The 20,883-nt window shown below is 43.1% G+C and overlaps 1 protein-coding gene and 2 long non-coding RNA genes across 8 annotated transcripts; 1 reads left to right on the top strand and 2 right to left on the bottom strand.

Moving 5' to 3' along the window:
• Nucleotides 1–255: 255 nt before the first annotated feature.
• LOC103626668 (uncharacterized) lies at nt 256–19,220 on the top strand. 5 transcript variants are annotated; one of them, XR_004849490.1, is made up of 4 exons: nt 256–524; nt 1,845–2,008; nt 16,190–18,381; nt 18,467–19,220. XR_004849490.1 is itself a non-coding variant. In XM_023300179.1 (4 exons), exons 1-4 carry the CDS (start codon nt 347–349, stop codon nt 18,504–18,506), a joined length of 501 nt encoding a protein of 166 aa, XP_023155947.1. In that variant the 5' UTR covers nt 256–346; the 3' UTR covers nt 18,507–18,866. The 5 variants fall into 5 exon arrangements, 2 of the variants coding, with proteins under 2 accessions (XP_023155947.1, XP_020394024.1); XM_023300179.1 differs by having other exon boundaries at nt 18,263–18,381; nt 18,467–18,866; XR_004849491.1 differs by lacking the exons at nt 256–524; nt 1,845–2,008 and adding exons at nt 11,819–11,930; nt 12,619–12,713.
• Nucleotides 7,777–12,218, bottom strand: LOC103626669 (uncharacterized). The gene is made up of 3 exons (XR_002262319.2): nt 11,767–12,218; nt 9,786–10,138; nt 7,777–8,231 (listed from the first exon to the last, which is right to left on the bottom strand). It is a non-coding gene; the product is annotated as an uncharacterized lncRNA (long non-coding RNA).
• Nucleotides 12,584–20,183, bottom strand: LOC109939936 (uncharacterized). Of its 2 annotated transcripts, XR_004849493.1 has the most exons (3): nt 19,815–20,183; nt 14,229–14,608; nt 12,584–12,726 (listed from the first exon to the last, which is right to left on the bottom strand). It is a non-coding gene; the product is annotated as an uncharacterized lncRNA (long non-coding RNA). The 2 variants fall into 2 exon arrangements; XR_002262318.3 differs by lacking the exon at nt 19,815–20,183 and having other exon boundaries at nt 14,229–16,188.
• Nucleotides 20,184–20,883: the final 700 nt, after the last annotated feature.

Raw genomic sequence — 20,883 nt, 5'->3', positions numbered from 1 at the left:
TGTATCTATTTGTAGTATGATATCGATTACGATTGGATTTAAAAAAACATGATTTAACATTATCGGTTATCCATTACGTTACCAATATATAAACCAAACGTCACCTAAACTTTAGCATTATGGATCCAAATGGGCCTTTAGCCTTAGCTCTCACAAGTCACAATTAACGCTAGCCATTAACAGGTTAGCCATTAATCACAGCCGATCCAATCCAAACAGGGCTTTAAGTTGTGGGCTGACTGGGCTAGAAACAGCAGGTCGATGGCCTGTCTCTCATAATTTCCTTTCCGTTTTTCTTCCTGTGGTCGCTCGTTGAGTGCGGAAATTCCACGAACGTGAGCCCAACATGGAGCCGGCGACCCCTCCGGCACCCGCCGCCGGCGTCACTGCTACCATCGACCTCTCCCTAGTCGCAGCCGACCTCGGTGGGGCGCACCTCCTGCCCTGCGGCATCAGGCAGAACGGCGGCGCCCCCGTATCCGACTACTTCAAGCCTAGGGCCACAGGTCCGGATGGCTACCGAGGTGACATCACTTTCTTCCTTCTGCCTTCTTCAAGCCTACAAGATTTCTGAATTTATCATCAGTTTGGGACCTTTGGAGTTGGAAGCGTGTTTTTTCTCCTTTTTCTTCAGCGATTCGTAGCAATGTACGTTGATTGGCCTGAATGATAGTGAAGCTGTATAGAATCAGTGTAACCGCAACTAGATGCGCCAAAATCCGACATTCTCTCCAAATTGCATGCACGCCTTTAAGGTGACCGGATGAATTGTGTGTGGCGCTGATAAAAACCGAAACTCTATGTGGAAACATTCGTCGTGATTGGATGCCCACCTGATCGCGTCCAAAACCACCACGTGCATTGACCATGTGCGTGTATGTGATTGGTGGGCCGAGCACAGCCTGCATGCACGGGCGCAGCCTAGTTATTTTCTTACATCTCGGTCTGCACGCGCAGAGATTTGGGGGAGAGGCTTCGCTGGTCACCCAGGCTCGTACCGGCATGGCTCCCACGGACACAACATCCAATCATGCTGATTGATATTGTAGCCGTCCTAAAAAAAGGTACCTTAAAATTATAGTAAGAATTAATTGATGATTCATATGCATGCTGAAAAAGTATAAACACTATGAAGTAAGGAAGTCGTGCACAAATCCTGAAGTTTCAGTTTTGAGTTTGGCTGCAGAAGTGATCATTGAATGACGGTGTATTCCTTCTTTTACCTGAAATATGGCCATCGGCCTACTTAGTACAAATGTTAAATTGTCTTGGGATGCTAAGTTTGCATGTACATCTAGATGTGTGGAGATGATAGGTGGTGACCAGAGGTAACAGTCTGTTTTTTTAATAAAAGGAGCTCTGCCATTCAATTAAGAAAAGAGAGATTTTTATATACAGAATGCACCCTTGGTGCCAAACACATCGGTCATTAGGGCCGAAGGCTAACAAACCCCCTCCAACCGAAGACAGGTTTCGACCATAAATAATGTCGCTCTACGCCTCTGAACTATCCTCTTTGAGTGATACAACAACAACAACAACAACAGCAGTACCAGTCTTTTAGTCCCAAGTAAGTTAGGGTAGGCTAGAGTTAAAACACAATAGAAACCACAAGTCAAGGTTCAAACACATTTTGTGTTTAATCTTTATTAAAATAGCTAGCTTTAACATTGGCTCGACAAACCTATCAGGCTATCACAACCCTCCTCATGTTCCTCCCTTTCCACAAGTTCTGAGTGGTAACAACTAACAATCTGTCATTTTATATCTTCAGTAGAAACTGTGAATTCGACAGAAGTACTGCAGTTTGACCATGTTTATGATGCTTTTAACATTCTCTGTAGGTTTTGTATTGGAGAAGAGGCACGGACATAATTCAAATGCTGAAGTCAACAATTTTACATCCCAAGCTGAATTCCAGAGCATAACCTACTGGAATCACGATACAACGTCATCAACAGAGGATTCCCTCCCGAGGTGCTTCCATTGGCTAACCGTTGCTAATGCGGTGAGCATTATTTCTTCACCTAATGTTATAGACTCCTTTGTGGGCCGGCAATATGTCAGGCGCCAGGGTCATTAGGCCAGCCATTTGTTAGATGGCAGCTGGTTGTTAGAGAAGTTTAAGGAGGCTTATCCTCCATGGGGCTTATCCCCTTAATAATCTCCTGAGTTGTTAGGCCCCAGAGCTATAAGGGTGCCTTAGATTGTAATAGGGTTTGATCAAAAGAAGTTGCACCTGCGTGGGCGGCTACTTGATCATGGTGGCGAACCTCACGCCCCCTGGTGATCGTATTCTTCAGCCGCCACGTTGTGTGCCCTATTCCCTGCGCTCGTCCACTCAATCCACCCTGCTAGCCCCCCCCTTCGTGGTGTACGCCTCCCCGTCCTGCACACCGCAACATGATCCATAACAATTTGGTATCAGATTCAATCGCCGCATCGACATCAATGTCTGGCGGCGACGGCGAGACTGGGAAGATGACGGACTCTAAGAAGCTTGATCGCATTCTGGGGCAACTCGCCACCATGAATCATCGATTGGACACTCATGTGCAGTGCATCACTCTCCTAGAGCAGGACCCCTCCACCCAGACGGGCTCGCTGCGGGTACAACCTTCGCCCTCGACGACCCTGCCTACGGGTCCTGTACTCGAGAGCCATGTTGGCGCGGGGCACACTGCCTCTGGTGGCAGTGACGACGGACATGGAAGTGGTCGCCGGGGCATTCTCGGCGGACACCATGATCGCCACGACGACAGAGGACCACGCCGGCCCAATTTCTCTTTTCCTCATTATGATGGTGATTCTGATCTCTTGCCATGGCTGAACAAATGTGATACATATTTCCGTGGCATGGGAGTTCATCAGGACGAGAGGGTCTGGCAAGCATCACTTCAATTGGAAGATGTGGCTGCAGAGTGGTTCTATGCCCTAGAGCGCGATCTAGGCGGCGTGCTTGTGGGAAACCCTGGATTAGGGTTGAGTGTTGTATTAATAGGCTTGAGTTAACTGGGCCAGGCCCATTACAAAGGCTTGAGTTAACTGGGCCAGGCCCATTACAGAGGGGTGAGACTGGATTGAAAGTCTAAAAATACACTCGACGGTAACTCCTTCGTGAAGATGTCGACGAACTGCAGCGCGGTGGGGACACTGAGAACTCGGACGTCACCTGCAGCGACACGCTCGCGGACAAAGTGCAGGCCGATCTCCACATGCTTCATGCGTTGATGCTACACGGGATTGGTGGAGAGGTAGACGGTGTTGACGTTGTCGCAGTTGACGAGGGTGGCGCGATGAAGGGGGTTGTGGAGCTCGTGGAGTAGCTGACGCATCCAGGAGGCCTCCGCCACGCCGTTGGCCACAACGCGTTACTCAGCCTCTGCGTTGGAGCGGGAGACAACAGACTATGGCTTGGCGGCCCAGGAGACGAGGTTGGCACCCAGGAACACGACATAACCAGAAGTGGACCAGCGCATGTCTGGGTAGCCAGCCCAGTCAGTGTCGGTGTAGACCACGAGCTCCGATGTCGGGGATGGTTGGATTAGGAGGCCGTAGTCGAGGGAGCCAGAGAGGTAGCGCAGGATCCGCTTGAGAGCGATGAGATGGGGCTCCCACGGGGTGTGCATATGCAGGCACACCTGCTGGACGGCGTAGGTGATGTCGGGTGGGGAGAAGGTGAGGTACTGGAGCACGCCGGTCAGGCTCCGGTAAGACGTCGCGTCGGCGATCAGGGGCCCTTCGTCCTCAGAGAGCTTCGCCTGATTGTCTACATGCATGGAGCAGGGCTTGCAGTTGGACATGCCAGCCCGTTCCAGGATGTCAATGGCGTACTTGTGCTGGTGAAGGAAAAGACCCTAGGGCCGGCGTTCGGCGGTAAGGCCGAGGAAGTGGTGGAGGGGCCCCAGGTCCTTCATCGCAAACTCCCGCTGGAGGGCGATGATCGTGCGCTGTAGGAGATCGGTGGTGGATGCCGTGAGCACAATATCGTCGACGTAGAGTAGGAGGTAGACGGTGTCCTCGCCTCGTCGGTAGATGAAGAGTGACGTATCCGACTTGGCCTCGATGAAGCCAATGGAGGCTAAGTAGGAGGCGAAGCGGCTGTACCAGGCCCGCGGCGCCTGCTTGAGGTCGTAGAGGGAGCAAGTGTTGTCCCAGCCAGGTCTGCGGCGCCTGCTTGAGGCCTTAGTGAGGCTGCAGTGACGCGTCTTGGATTGCAAGTGTTGTCCCAGCCAGGTCTCTCGGTAAAAGTTGCCAATGGAAAACGCATCTCAAGTAAGGGTCAAGTCACAACAACACTCACCTGCTCACCATCGGTAAGGAAAAATTCACCACGACATGCTATTCCTTACCTCTTGATGGGTTCGATCCCGTACTAGGGGTTCAGTGGCTGCGATCTCTAGGACCGGTGGTCTGCAACTTTGACACACACAATGACATTTGGAGGAAGGGAAGGTTGGTCCGCTTGACAGGAGTTGGGGACTCAGTGTTGGGATTTGCATCTATGGACAAGAACAAGAAATGTCTGGAAGAACTGTTGTCCTCTTTCTCTGATTTATTTCGGGATCCTCAGGGACTGCCACCATCGTGTCACCAAGACCTTCACATACAGCTGCTGGCTGGTACAGAACCAGTAGCTGTACGACCCTATCGATACCCTCAGCTGCTTAAAGACGAGATCAAGCGTCAGTGCGATCAGATGTTGGCACAAGGCATCATTCGAGAGTGCACATCAGCATTCTCGTACCCGTACTATTGGTCAAGAAGGCAGATAACACATGGAGGTTTTGCATTGATTACCGTGAACTGAATGCAAAAACAATCAAGGACAAATTTCCAATTCCAGTGGTGGACGAGCTACTTGATGAACTTCGAGGTGCGAGTTTCTTCACAAAGCTGGATCTCCGTAGTGGTTATCATCAAGTTAGGATGCACCCGGATAACATCCACAAGACAACTTTCCGTACACATTGTGGTCACTTTGAATTCCTAGTAATGCCATTTGGCCCGACTAATGCACCATCCACATTCCAAGCTCTGATGAATGATATACTGAAGCCGTTCATCCGGAAGTTCACCCTGGTATTCTTTGATGACATTCTGATATATAGCTCGTCATGGACAGAGCACTTACAACATGTGAAGCAAGTGTTCTAATTACTGCGGGATAATGACCTTGTTCTTAAGAAGTCCAAGTGCTCATTTGGTAAATCTGCAGTCACTTACCTTGGACACATTGTCTTTGTGCAGGGGGTCGCCATGGACCGTTCCAAGGTGGATGCAGTTGAATCATGGCCCATACCTAGGACCATTCGAGCACTCCGCAGTTTCCTGGGACTCACAGGGTATTACCGCAAGTTTATAGCAGGTTATGGGTCAGTGGCAGCTCCTCTTACAACCCTTCTGAAAAGAGATGCATTCCACTGGACAGAGTAAACAACTGATGCTTTTTGTCAACTCAAACAAGCCTTGCTGACGTCTCTAGTTACCGGATTTCAACAAAAGGTTTTTCATTGACTGTGATGCCTCCGCCTCCGGATTTGGAGCAGTCATGCACCAAGGCGATGGTGCCATAGCCTTCTTCATCAGGCCGGTGTCCCTTCATCACCAAAAATTGCCAGCATATGAGCGGGAGTTGATTGGATTGGTAAAGGCAGTTCGACACCGGCGGTCATATGTTTGGGGATGACCCTTTACAGTCTGCACTGACCACTATAGCTTAAAATTCTTGCTCAATCAGCGGCTGTCCACAATCCCTCATCATACTTGGGTCAGCAAACTGTTTGGGTATGATATAACAGTGGAATACATGCTCGACAAGTTGAATGGCGCAACAGATGCCTTGTCTCGCCGAGTGGAAGATACAGGAACTGTGTATACCCTTTCTTCCCCTTCCTTTGATCTATTCTCTACTTTGCAAACGGAGGCTGACTCGGACCCTCAAGTGGCTGCAATCCGCGCTCAGTTAGCAGATGGAAAAGCAAGTCCTGACTAGACAATGGCGGATGGCTTACTACGGTTCAAAGGCAAGGTGTTCATCCCAGATGCATCCACTTTGTGGCATGTACTTCTTGCCCAAGCACATGAGTCTGGTCATGAAGGCGTGCAGAAGACAGCTCACATGTGGCGCACATCATTTTACAATTCTAAAGCTCTCCAACGTGTCAGGGAGTTTGTGTGCAGCTGTGCAGTTTGCTAACAACACAAGACTCAGCATCTTCACCCAGTCGGCCTACTTCAACCCTTGTCAATTCCCTCTATGGTGTGGGCTGATATATCAATGGACTTTATTGAAGGGTTTCCAAAGGTTGGTGGCAAGTCAATAGTTCTAACAATGGTTGATCGGTTCTCTAAGTATGGGCATTTTATTGCTTTGGGGCATCCATATTCAGCTGCATCAGTTGCAAAGGCCTTCTTTGATGAAATTGTCAAACTTCATGGTTTGCCATGCTCGATAGTCAGTGACCGGGACACGGTTTTCACTTGCCATTTCTGAACTGAACTGTTTACCATGGCTGGAGTTAAGTTACAGATGAGCTTGACATTCCACCCACAATCTGATGGTCAGTCAGAAGTTGTTAACAAAATAATCACCATGTATCTTCATTGTCTAGCTGGGACCGTCCTAAATCATGGCTGAAATAGTTACCATGGGCAGAATTTTTCTATAATTCATCATATCAATCGACACTGAAATGTTCTCCATTCAAGGTTGTCTATGGACAGGACCCTCCTCCGATGGTCTCCTATCAAGCAGGGGACTCAAAGGTGGCTGCGATTGACGCCCAGTTGCAGGACAGGGGTGATTTCTTGCTGAAATCAAGGATCGACTAGTGCAAGCTCAAGTAACTATGAAGAGTTATCAGGATAAACGATGCCGAGAGGTGGAATTCAACATTGGTGATTGGGTATGGCTAAGATTGCAAAAAAGGACTGTTGTGGGCGTCACCTCAGCTGCGCCATCCAAATTGGGGCCCAAATTCTTTGTCCATATCAAGTCATTCAGAGGATAGGGGTTGTTTCAAACAAGCTTCAGTTACCACCAAATGCAAGAACTCATGATGTGCTATTTCTCCTGAAGAAATTTGAAGGACCTGCTCCATCCCAGTTGGTTCCACTGCCACCTCTTCTACATGGGCGTGTTGTTCCAGCTCCAGATAAGGTTCTGAGGGCCAAACTCAACAGACGAGTCTGGGAAGTGTTGGTCAAATGGATCGGGCGTTTAGAAGCAGATACTTCATGGGAACAGGTGGAAGAATTCAAACAGCAACATCCAACTTTCGCGCTCGCGGACAAGTTTTTTGTCGAGGAGGGGGGAAGTGTTATAGACTCCTTTGTGGGCTGACAATATGCTAGGCGCCAGGGTCATTAGGCCAGCCATTTGCTAGATGGCAGCTGGTTGTTAGAGAAGCTTAAGGAGGCTTATCCTCCCTGGGGCTTATCCCCTTAATAATCTTCTGAGTTGTTAGGCCCCAGAGCTATAAGGGTGCCTTAGATTGTGATAGGGTTTGATCAAAAGAAGTTGCACCTGCGTGGGCGGCTCCTTGATCACGGTGGCGAACCTCATGCCCCCTGGTGATCGTGTTCTTCAGCCGCCACGCTGTGTGCCCTATTCCCTGCACTCCACTCAATCCACCCTGCTAGCCCACCCTTCGTGGTGTACGCCTCCCCATCCTGCGCACCGCAGCAGGATCCATAACACCTAACGATCTGTTTGTTTTCCAATTACGCAAATTTGTTTCCGCCGCATCAATTTGTTGTGGTTAGCTATATGCATTAGGCCACAAAAATCAATAATCGCTCAAATATTCTTGAAACAACAACTATCTGCAGAGTCACATCCAACTTCGACACAACATAGCTGTCCAGATATTGGCTCTCTCTAACCCAGATTGCTAAAAGAACATGAGATACAACAAAAGCTGAATGGGGCTGCTCAACATGAGTGGTAGTACAAGACTCTAGCAGGAACTAGTAGTAGGAGAAAAAAAGAAGAAACAAAAACAAACCCAACAACACACTACTTTGGCCCTTCGGTTTCAACCGAAAGGGTGCCAACTGAAATCTGACAATGGGCCTCTTATTTTTTTCCTGGTTTTTTATTATTTTTTATTTTCCTGACTCTTTGCATGATGTAAGGTTTTGTCGAGCTGTCAGAAGAAATCCAAACAGCCATGACATTTGCACATCCAGCCGTACTCTGTGATCTACAGGTCAGGTGTCCACCAGATCTGTAAGCAACAAACAGGAGTTACTATGCATTGTATGAGTTGATTACTACCAATCACCTGCAGGAAGCCATATAATTAATTAACTAACAAGATAAGATGGGTATAAGTTGCCTTAAAGGAGACATGAAACAGTAAGCTAGGTTTACCCTATGTCAGGACTCGGGAGCTTTAGGTTGTTCAGGAAAAATAAGAGACCCATTGTCAGATTTTTATATATAACCACCCAACTAAGACGCTAAAAGATACTAATTTTATTTTATGATGTTACTACATGCAATCCGACTTAAAACAGATACAAGGATTGATATACGCCTTTCATTTACATGCCAAAACGTCTTCAAACAAGCAAATAATCTTCACACAAAAGAGTGTCATTCAGGCATCAGTCCTGGCCATTCGATAATCCTTTCAGGACTTCTCTGTTCTAAAATATTAAGTATGTGTAAGGCCAAATTAAAACAATCCCTAAACACTAATGACATTACCGTTTCACTAGTTGCACGATCATTAACCATCAATGGCATATATTTCAACTGAGTTATAGATGACATGGTTGAAACCTAGATTGCCACTCAAATATACAGATACACAAAACAATAAACAGTAGCAGCATTATGAGAAGTTCAGGAACAAACCAAGACGATAGATATTATGAAAATTGGCAAAAGAACTTAATTTGGTGAGCAATTCGCTATCTAAAATGCCCTAATCAAAGAGCATATTTTTTATCGTATAGGACTAGTTGTCAGTTTAGTGGTTGGTAGGAAATAACTGCAGGTGACTAAATTTTAGTCCAGAGCTGTTTGGATAAACAGGCTAGTAGTTATTACTTATTAGTCCATTTTTAGCTCTATTTTGCCATTAGTGAACTAGCTATTAATTGGGGTGTGGGCTAAGAATTAGTTTACTCGTTACCCTACCTGTTTCGATGGCCTAGGAGTGAATTTCAGTCCTGGGATCAAACAACCCCTAGACATGAAGTAGCAACGGCACCTTTTTTTTGTTTGAGGAAAAAGAGTGTGCCAACTTGACCCAACCAGTAGGTTAATTGATCATTGCTCTAGCTAGTAGCAATAATAGGTCACGAGACTAAGGAAAAAAACTAAGTGTTGATAAGCATATAAATAGATGAAATTGGATAACGCGGAAGAGATTTAGGAGACCAGGTACACTCTTTACAAGAGGATAGAGGGGGTGCTGTGCACTTAATTGATGTTTCCAAGAAGGCTTCAAAGTCCTTGGTAACTAAAAACTTATTATCTAGAGAAAGGCAATTAAACACTATGGCACTCCCTGTACTCACCATCACAAGGCACATTTAGAAGTCAGGAAGTATTTCATCATTGAAAAAGACAAGAAAATCTTTTTAAAAAATAGGAAATTAGCAATTTGTATAGGTGGTGGGGAGGGAAAGTTTGATGACTGATCACACCGGACTTGCAATACTGTGAAGTATCTATGAACACATCAGTAATTCTGGTAGCACTAAAATCACAAGTATAGGTGGTGGTGAGGGAAAGTGTGATGACTGGTGAGCAAAACCATCATACTTACTTTCAGTGATGGATATCTGTAGAGAATCTGAGATTGTCTCCGCAAGGAAGCACTTCCAACACCACTGCCAGCAGGAAGCTCCGCTAGCGAATTTGCAGTCAAGCATCTGAATGCATCTCTTACATCTTCTCGTGGGTGGTTACATGTCAATATTGTGCCTTCAGGTTTCCTGGGTTTTTCCCTGTTTTTTTGTTTTCCTGGTTTTTTTATTTTTTTTGTTTTCCTGACTCTTTGCATGATGTGCAGTTTTGTCAAACTGTCAGAAGAAATCCAAACAGCCATGACATTTGCACATCCAGCCGTACTCTGTGATCTACACATCCAGCTCTTCTTCGGTCAGGTATCCACCAGATCTGTAATCAACAAACAGGAGTTACTATGCATTGCATGAGCTGATTACTACTAATCACCTGCAGGAAGCCATATAATTAATTAACTAACAAGATAAGATGGGTATAAGTTGCCTTAAATGAGACATGAAACAGTAAGCTAGGTTTACCCTATGTCAGGACTAGGGAGATCAGGGTTGTTCAGGAAAAATAAGAGGCCCATTGTCAGATTTCTATATATAACCACCCAACTAAGACAATTCAAAGTGCTTGGTAACTAAACACTTCATTATCTAAAGAAAGGCAATTAAACACTAATGGCACTCCCTGTATTCACCATCACATGGCACATTTAGAAGTCAGGAAGTATTTCATCATTGAAAAAGAGAAGAAAATCTTTTAGAAAAATAGGCAATTAGCAATTTGTATAGGTGGTGAGGATGGAAAGTGTGAAAATTGGCAGAAGAACTTAATTTCGTGAGCAATTTGCTACCCAAAGTGCCCTAATTAAAGAGCATATTTTGGATCGTATGGGACTAGTTGTCAGTTTAGTGGTTGGTAGGAAATAACTGCAGGTGACTAAATTTTAGTCCAGCGCTGTTTGTATAAACGGGCTAGTAGTTATTAGTCCATTTTTAGCTCTATTTTGCTATTAGTGAACTAGCTATTAATTGGGGTGTGGGCTAAAATTAGTTTACTCGTTTGTCTACCTGTTTCGATGGCCTAGGAGTGGATTTCAGTCCTGGGATCAAACAACCCCTAAACATGAAGTAGCAACCGCACCTAGTTTTTTTTTTGAGAAAAAAAATTGTGCAAACTTGACCCAACCAGTAGGTTAATCGATCATTGCTCTAGCTAGTAGCAATAATAGGTCACAAGACTAAATAAAAAAACTAAGTGTTGATAAGCATATAAATAGATGAAATTGGATAATGCGGAAGAGATTTAGGAGACCAGGTACACTCTTCACAAGAAGATAGAGGGGGTGCTGTGCTCTTAGGTAGTGTTTGGTTGAAGAGCCAAGTAGAACGGAACCGTTTCGTCACAGTTTTGTTGTTGTTTGGTTACAAAGTAATTAGAACAGGATGGCTCCAATTAGGGAATATTCTCCTCAGATCCGGAACCATTCCGCTCCAAAAAATGAATCGAACGGAGCCGCTCCGTTCCGTTCACTCTGCAACCAAAAAAAAAACAGAGCCGCTCCGTTCCAGATTACCAAACACAGAACAGAGCGGCTCCGTTCCTAGAATCAGGGATGGAACGGCTCCATTCTACTTGGCTCCTCAACCAAACACTACTTTAATTGATGTTTCCAAGAAGGCTTCAAAGTGCTTGGTAACTAAACACTTCATTATCTAAAGAAAGGAAATTAAACACTAATGGCACTCCCTGTATTCACCATTACATGGCACATTTAGAAGTCAGGAAGTATTTTTATCATTGAAAAAGAGAAGAAACTTTTTTTAAAAAAATAGGCAATTAGCAATTTGTATAGGTGGTGAGGATGGAAAGTGTGATGACTGATCACACTGGACTCGCAATACTGTGAAGTATCTATGAACACATCAGTAATTCTGGTAGCACTAAAATCACAAGTATATGTGGTGGGGAGGGAAAGTGTGATGACTGATGAGCAAAACCATTATACTTACTTTCAGTGATGGATATCTGTAGAGAATCTGAGATTGTCTCCATAAGGAAGCACTTCCAACAACACTGCCAGCAGGAAACTGCGCAAGCGAATTTGCAGTCAAGCATATGAATGCATCTCTTACATCTTCGCGTGGGTGGTTACAGGGCAATATTGTTCCTTCAGGTTTGGGGTTTTTACCTTTTTTTTTGTTTTCCTGGTTTTTTACTTTTTTGCATTCCTAGTTTTTTTGTTTTCCTGAGTTTTTATTTTTTTTGTTTTCCTGGGTTTTTATTTTTTTTGTTTTCCTGTTTTTTAATTTTTTGTTGTTTTCTTGTTTTTTTGTTTTCCTGGTTTTTTTATTTTTTTGTATTTCCTGTTTTTTTATTTTTTTGTTTTCCTGTTTTTTTATTTTTTTGTTTTCCTGGGTTTTGAATTTTTTTTGTTTTCCTGTTTTTTTATTTTTTTGTTTTCCTGGGTTTTGAATTTTTTTGTTTTCCTGGTTTTTAATTTTTTGTTGTTTTCTTGAAATTTTCTATTTTTTTTGTTTTCCTGGCTTTTTTGTATTTCTAGTTTTTTTTGTTTCCTGTTTTTTTTTGTTTTCCTGTTTTTTTATTTTTTTTGTTTTCCTGGTTTTTATTTTTTTGTTGTTTTCTTGAATTTTTTATTTTTTTTTGTTTTCCTTGTTTTTTATTTTTTTTTGTATTTCTAGTTTTTTATTTTTTTTGTTTTCCTGGTTTTTTATTTTTTTGTTTTCCTGGGGTTTTAATTTTTTTGTTTTCCTGGTTTTTTATTTTTTTTTGTTGTTTTCCTGATTTTTTATTTTTTTGTTTTCCTGGTTTTTTTGTTTTCCTGACTCTTTGCATGATGTAAGGTTTTGTCGAGCTGTCAGAAGAAATCCAAACAGCCATGGCATTTGCACATCCAGCCGTACTCTGTGATCTACACATCCAGCTCTTCTTCGGTCAGGTGCCCCCCAGATCTGTAAGCAACAAACAGGAGTTACTATGCATTGCATGAGCTGATTACTACCAATCACCTGCAGAAGCCTTGTAATTAATTAACTAACAAGATAAGATGGGTATAAGTTGCCTTAAAGGAGACATGAAACAGTAAGCTAGGTTTACCCTATGTCAGGACTCAGGAGCTCAGGGTTGTTCAGGAAAAATAAGAGGCCCATTGTCATATTCCTATATATAACCACCCAACTAAGACGCTAAAAGATATTAATTTTATTTTATGATGTTACTACATGCAATCCGACTTAAAACAGATAAAAGGATTGTTGATACGCCTTTCATTTACATGCCAAAACGTCTTGAAACAAGCAAATAATCTTCACACAAAAGAGTGTCATTCAGGCATCGGTCCTGGCCATTCGATAATCCTTTCAGGACTTCTCTGTTTTAAAAAACTAAGTATGTGTAAGGCCAAATTGAAACAATCCCTAAACACTAATGACATTACCGTTTCACTAGTTGCACGAACATTAACCATCAATGGTATATATTTCAACTGAGTTATAGATGACGTGGTGGAAACCTAGATTGCTACTTAAATATACAGATAAACAAAACAACAAACAATAGCAGCATTATGAGAAGTTCAGGAACAAACCAAGACGATAGAAATTATGAAAATTGGCAAAAGAACTTAATTTCGTGAGCAATTTGCTACCCAAAGTGCCCTAATTAAAGAGCATATTTTGAATCGTATGGGACTATTTGTCAGTTTAGTGGTTGGTAGGAAATAACTGCAGGTGACTAAATTTTAGTCCAGCACTGTTTGTACTTTGTATAAACGGGCTAGTAGTTATTAGTCCATTTTAGCTCTGTTTTGCTAATAGTGAACTAGCTAGTAGCAATAATAGGTCACAAGACTAAGTTAAAAAACTAAGTGTTGATAAGCATATAAATAGATGAAATTGGATAATGCGGAAGAGATTTAGGAGACCAGGTACACTCTTCACAAGAAGATAGAGGGGGAGCTGTGCTCTTAATCTCTGTTCTTAAGGCGTCGCCTAGGCGTCCAGGCGGTGGTCTAACGCCTAGGCGCCTTGCCCGCCTACCTCGCCTAGGCGTCCAGGCGGTGGTCCAACGCCTTGGACCGCCTTACCGCTTTAAAAACCATGCTCTTAATTGATGTTTCCAAGAAGGCTTCAAAGTCCTTGGTAACTAAACACTTCATTATCTAAAGAAAGGCAATTAAACACTAATGACACTCCCTGTATTCACCATCACAAGGCACATTTAGAAGTCAGGAAGTGTTTCATCATTGAAAAAGAGAAGAAAATCTTTCTACAAAATAGGTAATTAGCAATTTGTATAGGTGTGGGGAGGGAAAGTGTGATGACTGATCACACCGGACTTGCAATACTGTGAAGTATCTATGAACACATCAGTAATTCTGGTAGCACTAAAATCACAAGTATAGGTGGTGGGGAGGGAAAGTGTGATGACTGATGAGAAAAACCGTCATACTTACTTTCAGTGATGGATATCTGTAGAGAATCTGAGATTGTCTCCGCAAGGAAGCACTTCCAGCAACACTGCCAGCAGGAATCTCCGCAAGCGAATTTGCAGTCAAGCATATGAATACATCTCTTACATCTTCTCGTGGGTGGTTACAGGGCAATATTGTGCCTTCAGGTTTCCTGGGTTTTTTCCTGTGGTTTTTTTGTTTCCTGGTTTTTTAATTTTTTTTGTTTTCCTGTTTTTTTATTTTTTTTGTTTTCCTGACTCTTTGCATGATGTGCGGTTTTGTCGAGCTGTCAGAAGAAATCCAAACAGCCATGACATTTGCACATCCAGCCGTACTCTGCGATTTACACATCCAGCTCTTCTTGGGTCAGGTGTCCCCCAGATCTGTAAGCAACAAACAGGAGTTACTATGCATTGCATGAGCTGATTACTACTAATCACCTTCAGGAAGCCATATAATTAATTAACTATCCAGATAAGATGGGTATAAGTTGCCTTAAAGGAGACATGAAACAGTAAGCTAGGTTTACCCTATGTCAGGACTCAGGAGCTCAGGGTTGTTCAGGAAAAATAAGAGGCTCATTGTCAGATTTTTATATATAACCACCCAACTAAGGCGCTAAAAGATATTAATTTTATTTTATGATGTTACTACATGCAATCCGACTTAAAACAGATAAAAGGATTGAAGATACGCCTTTCATTTACATGCCAAAACGTCTTCAAACAAGCAAATAATCTTCACACAAAAGAGTGTCATTCACGCATCGGTCCTGGCCATTCGATAATCCTTTCAGGACTTCTCTGTTTTAAAAAATTAAGTATGTGTAAGGCCAAATTAAAACAATCCCTAAACACTAATGACATTACCGTTTCACTAGTTGCACGAACATTAACTATCAATGGCATATATTTCAACTGAGTTATGGATTGCATGGTGGAAACCTAGATTGCCACTCAAATATACAGATACACAAAACAACAAACAATAGCAGCATTATGAGAAGTTCAGGAACAAACCAAGACGATAGAAATTATGAAAATTTGCTACCCAAAATGCCCTAATCAAAGAGCATATTCTGGATCGTATAGGACTAGTTGTCAGTTTAGTGGTTGGTAGGAAATAACTGCTGGTGACTAAATTTTAGTCCAGCGCTGTTTGGATAAACGGGCTAGTAGTTATTAGTCCATTTTAGCTCTATTTTGCTATTAGTGAACTACCTATTAATTGGGGTGTGGGCTAAGAATTAGTTTACTCGTTAGTCTACCTGTATCGATGGCCTAGGAGTGAATTTCAGTCCTGGGATCAAACAACCCCTAAACGTGAAGTAGCAACCGCGCCTAGTTTTTATTTGAGGAAAATCATTGTGCGAACTTGACCCAACCAGTCGGTTAATCGATCATTGTTGTGGCTAGTAGCAATAATAGGTCACAAGACTAAGGAAAAAAACCAAGTGTCGATAAGCATATAAATAGATGAAATTGGATAACGCGGAAGAGATTTAGGAGACCAGGTACACTCTTCAGAAGAAGATAGAGGGGGTGCTGTGCTCTTAATTGATGTTTCCAAGATGGCTTTAAAGTCCTTGGTAACTTTTTTTTTCTCGAATACGCTTGAGGGCTGCGTATCATTATATTAAAGGAGAGGAAGTCCTTGGTAACTAAACACTTCATTATCTAAAGAAAGGCAATTAAACACTAATGGCACTCCTTGTATTCTCCATCACATGGCACATTTAGAATTCATTCATGAAGTATTTCATCATTGAAAAAGAGAAGAAAATCTTTTTAAAAATAGGCAATTAGCAATTTGTATACTGCTACAGCCTATATTATAAGCCTTTGATTAAACTAAAAGCCCGAATGCCTGATTCAATGCTGCAGTTAGCAATTTACTCCTATTGTGGTCTGTAGGGTCTAGCTTTTTTGAATAAACTAAGCTTTGGTATTTGCCTACTTGTGCAGCAGCCAGCAGTGCACTGGCGATGGCAAGTAGTCCAGCTTCTGTTAATGACTATTGTGATCCGAAGACTGATCCAGCAAGGAAGGCAAAGAACACACGTGATCCTGGTTGGAAATATGGGTACTGGACAGACGATCCTGGTTGGAAATATGGGTACTGGACAGACTTGATGTTGTGACCTGCACTCTTTGTAGGATCATAAGACTGAAGCAAGACCTTGCTGGTGGATATGAAGATGCAAAAATGTGTGCCAAAACAACTACTGCAATCAGGAAGGAAATGAGAGCATACTTGGAAATGCACAAGAGGAGAAGACCCTTGAGCTTTGAAGATGATGATGGTGATGTGGATGTGCTGGAGGTGGTACCACAGGAGGGGAACAACGTTGATGTGGTGGAGGAGATAACACAGGACAGGAACAAGAGCAATGCAGCTGTGGCAGAGTCCCAAGCCTAAGGCAGCTAGCAATGGGAAGTCTATTGTCCAAAATCAGGGACTGCAGCCAAAAGAAGACAATCAGCAATGCAATTCAAGCCCAAGCCTAAGGCAGCTAGCAATGGGAAGTCTATTGTCTAGTTGCTTAGAAGAACTCCTGAAGAAGTGGTTGAGCAAAGACACTCGGGGAAGGCTCAAAAATACAATTGAGGCCAGCTGCAAGACCAAGGAGGAGAAGCACTATGTAGATATGCAGTGTGCCTTATGGTTTTATGAGGCTGGCATACCTTTTAATGTAGCAACATCAAGACAGATTGAGATTGCACTTGAGGCCACTGCACAGTATGTCTAGGATACATTCCACCTACATCATATCAGCTTGGGGAGCCATTGCTAGAGGCTGTTGTAAAGATGACGAGCAATGTGAGAAAGGACCATGAGCGAGCATGGAAACATTTTGGCTATACACTCATGTCAGATGGGTGTGCCGATAGGAGGGGACACCATTTGATCAATTTCCTAGTGAACAGCCCTGAAGGGACATATTTCTTGGAGTATGTTGATGCATCCGATGAAGTGCACAATGATGAAATACTTGCAGATTTATTAGAAAAAAGAATTGAAGAGATTGGAAAGGACAACGTTGTTCAAGTTATCACCAATAACGGTGCCAACTACAAGGCAGCAATTAGGCTTCTAATGGAGAGGGTTCCAACACTATTTTGGAGTCCATGTGCAGCACATTGCTTAGACCTTATGTTGGAAGATATAGGAAACTTAAAGGACTTTAAGAAGCCTATTGCACGTGCCAAGCGTGTGACAACTGAACATTCATATATAGGCATGGCAGAATTCTTAATACAATGAGGGAGAAAACAGGTGGTAGAGATCTTGTGAGGGCTGCAGCCACTTGGTTTGCAACATCATTCCTTACTTTCAAGAGTCCGTACAAGCACAAGGATGCTTTGAAGGCTTTAATTGTTAGTGAAGTATGGGTTGGAAACAAGTTGGCAAGAACCAAAGCCAGAGCGGATGTCCATGACATTGTCCTATCAACCCAATTCTGGAATTCAATTGAAGATTGCCTATGAGCTTGAGCTCCACATCTTATCATGCTTAGGGTAGTCGATGGTGATGAGAGGCCAGCAATGCCAAAATTTCAAGCACTAATGAGTCATGCAAAGGAGACCATCAATAAGGCCTTTGATATCCAAAGCAAGAAATCTTTGCTTAAGAGGATCATGGACATTGTTGAGAGACAATGGCTGAAGCAAATGGACCATCCTTTGTATGGTGCTGTGTTGTACTTGAACTCAGGAAAATCGCACTCTCTCATTAAAGAAGATGATGATTCTGCTGTTGGACAATTAATGGGGCTGGTTCCTTAATGTGCTTGCAAAAATGGTGGAAGATGATGAAACTAGAAACAAGATTGATGCTCAAGCAAGGGACTATGAACTTTTTAGAGGCACTGCCTTATCAAATAAAATACCCATACAAAATCTTGATTCGGTCAGCCCAAGTGTCCATGGCTCATGCCATATTTCAGTTCTACAGTTAAATTTCAGATTCAATAATTCAGTTTCAGCAAGTGTATATTTTATATGGCTCCTAATAATATGCTTTTGTTGTGATACTAGTCGATCGCTGGGGTTCTTATGGTGGACGTGCTATTGAATTACAAAGGTTTGCTAGGCGTGTTGTTAGTCTTTGTGCTTCATCATCTAGTTATGAAAGAAAATGGAACACATTCGGATTTGTGAGTTCCCTTTCCTATCAAGTCTCAATCTGTTTTTCTTAATTTCAGCAAGGTATGACCTATGTTCATGTTGTCTATCTTGTAGATTCATAAGAAAAGAAATAGGCTGCTCCACAAGAGACTGAATTATATTGTGTCTGTGTCATATAATCAGAAGATGAAGAGCAGATTTCATTTAGACGTGAGAAAAGGGGGGAAACATTGACCCTTTGGTCATTTCAGAGTTTGATTGGGACAATGAGTGGGCAGACTCATTGCATGTGCCCTCTCAAGGTGTTCATGGGTCAGATCTAACATGGGAGCTTGTTGATGAAGCTATGGGTGCAGCTAAAGCACTACTAGGCCGCAATTTTCCAAGGAGAGCTCATATGAATAGCAAGCATGCAAGGAGTTCTACACAAACAGTGGACGAGGATGACTTCGGTTCTACAAATGAAGAAGATCAAGACCCATTGACCGTGACGACAGCCCAGATGAAGCCAACAATTGGGGGGGGGGGGGGGGGGGGGGGAGGGGAGGAAGCCGCTAACATTCTCGACACATTTGGTGACTTTGAGTGATCATTTTATCATCTTGCAGAGCTTGTGAGCTCATGCTTTTGTGTGTTGTCCGATGTGCGCTTATGATGTGCTTGACTACATATACCTAGTATTAATATGCACTATGTGACTATTATGCACTCCGTTTGTGCCGTGTGTTGTGTGTCTGAGACTAGCATATTGTTGTGCACTAGTATTAATATGTTGTGGTTGTGGACTTGCACTAGACTGCTAGTATTTACTTTGATGTGTTTGGCTGGTTGATACTCTTTAATTTTCACCAATGTGTTGTCTTTTCTATGTTGTATATTGTGCTATACTGCTGTCATTCAATTTTTCATGTTCATGTAGCTTGCTGGTTGAAAGAAGGGAAGAGATATTGCTTTTTCGACAAGGTATGGCCAGCGATTTAAGTATTTCATATTGATAACATGCTATAACTTGTAACTTCATGTTTCCAAGAGAGATGGATTCTACATAGGCAACAACAACTGCAATGGGGGAGCGGAGAGTACTTCTCAAGAACGGTCAACAAAAAATGTCCATATTTTTTGTATCCTTCTAATTTTTTGTGCCACTATAATGTTAGGATTTGTGTGTATCGTCTAGCCTATGTTCAAGAGAGATGGATTCTACATAGCCTATGTTCATTATTAGGAAGGAGAGGCCGAGCAAGTTTATATATGTGGAAACAACGAACGAGATGTCCCCAGCGTCTCCCCACGACAGGTACATCGCCATGCCGCTGTTGACAGTCAGGAATAAAAACACGGTGACTTGGAGCCACATGGGCCCACAAGGACGGTCCTCATCACGTGGCCCACCCACGGCATGCCTTGGACGCCGCCGCTGCATTGGATCTGGACGACGGATGCCGGAGTCATTGGGGAAAACCTGATATGGGCTCCCTTCATGCTGGTCGCCCAGAAAGTATCTGGGAAGCTGATCTGCACGACGGCCCCTGGAGTCGGGGTCTTGCTGAACCGAGCTCCCCTCAAAAGGGCCGACGGCGGAGTTGCCATCCGGCGGCGGAGAGACGCCGACGTTGCGCGCGACAGGGCTGACCGACGGTGACATCATGTTGGCGCTGGGTAGCTAGCGGCTCAGAGAAGTCGAGCTCGAGAGTGGAGAGGAGCGGAGGAGACGATTCGAGATCCAGAAATTGAGCTCCAGATTGCAGAGGGTGGGGGAGAGAGGAGATGGCTCGCCCCCGTCCAGATTATTTAACGTCAAAATATTGTCGGCGGTGAAGAATCCCGCCAATTGGACTCCGCGTTAGGCCTTTGACCTTTGTCCAAGAATGTTCTTGATATCCTCGAAACCGAAGGGGCCCTTAGGACTGGTTTACATACTCTAGTATTCACTTTAACTCTATAGTGAAAACAAACAACTCCAAAAAAAAACTCTAATAGACTAATAGATAAAAGAAATTTTATGGAATAATAGAGGTATTTTGGCAACCGAGGTTTTTATTTGATACATCTAATAACCAGGATTTAGAATTTATTGCTCTTCTTGAAACTCACATAAAAGGGGTACTCGGAAGCTAATTTAAGTACCTTTTTGTGGGAGTAGAGAGTTTTATTGATAATAGTGCGCATCTAGAGGTCGAGGTATACTTCTAGTGGTCAATTTATAAACCTTTGAGGTAAGTTTTATCTTAAAATGCACTTAAAAATAGGAGTGACAACTTTCAATGGGTTTTAATGAATGTATATGGGCTATGGGGGCAGCGCAACTCGATCATAAAGTATGTTTTCTTATAGAATTAGTTAATGTTATCAGTACGGAGACAATACCATAGCAGTAGATTTTAAGATAAAACTTACCATTACAAAATTCAGATTTGAGCTTTTAAGATGAAAATGCCTCCTTTAGAGGAAATAACCAAAGGTTCCGATTTGAGCTTTCGTGGTTATACAAAGAAGATTTCCATGAAATGGTAGCGAAGGTGTGAAATAAG

Source organism: Zea mays, chromosome 5 (assembly GCF_902167145.1).
Source record: "Zea mays cultivar B73 chromosome 5, Zm-B73-REFERENCE-NAM-5.0, whole genome shotgun sequence".
Taxonomy (NCBI): domain Eukaryota; kingdom Viridiplantae; phylum Streptophyta; class Magnoliopsida; order Poales; family Poaceae; genus Zea; species Zea mays.
This window is presented reverse-complemented; position numbering and strand designations above follow the sequence as displayed.

Excerpts from the sequence above, each read along its gene's own strand:
- LOC103626668 (XM_023300179.1), top strand. The coding sequence starts at position 347 with ATGGAGCCGGCGACCCCTCCGGCACCCGCCGCCGGCGTCACTGCTACC. Across the intron at positions 525-1,844 it reads AGGTCCGGATGGCTACCGAG|GTTTTGTATTGGAGAAGAGG; the intron begins GTGACATCACTT and ends CATTCTCTGTAG. Across the intron at positions 18,382-18,466 it reads AATGGAACACATTCGGATTT|ATTCATAAGAAAAGAAATAG; the intron begins GTGAGTTCCCTT and ends TCTATCTTGTAG.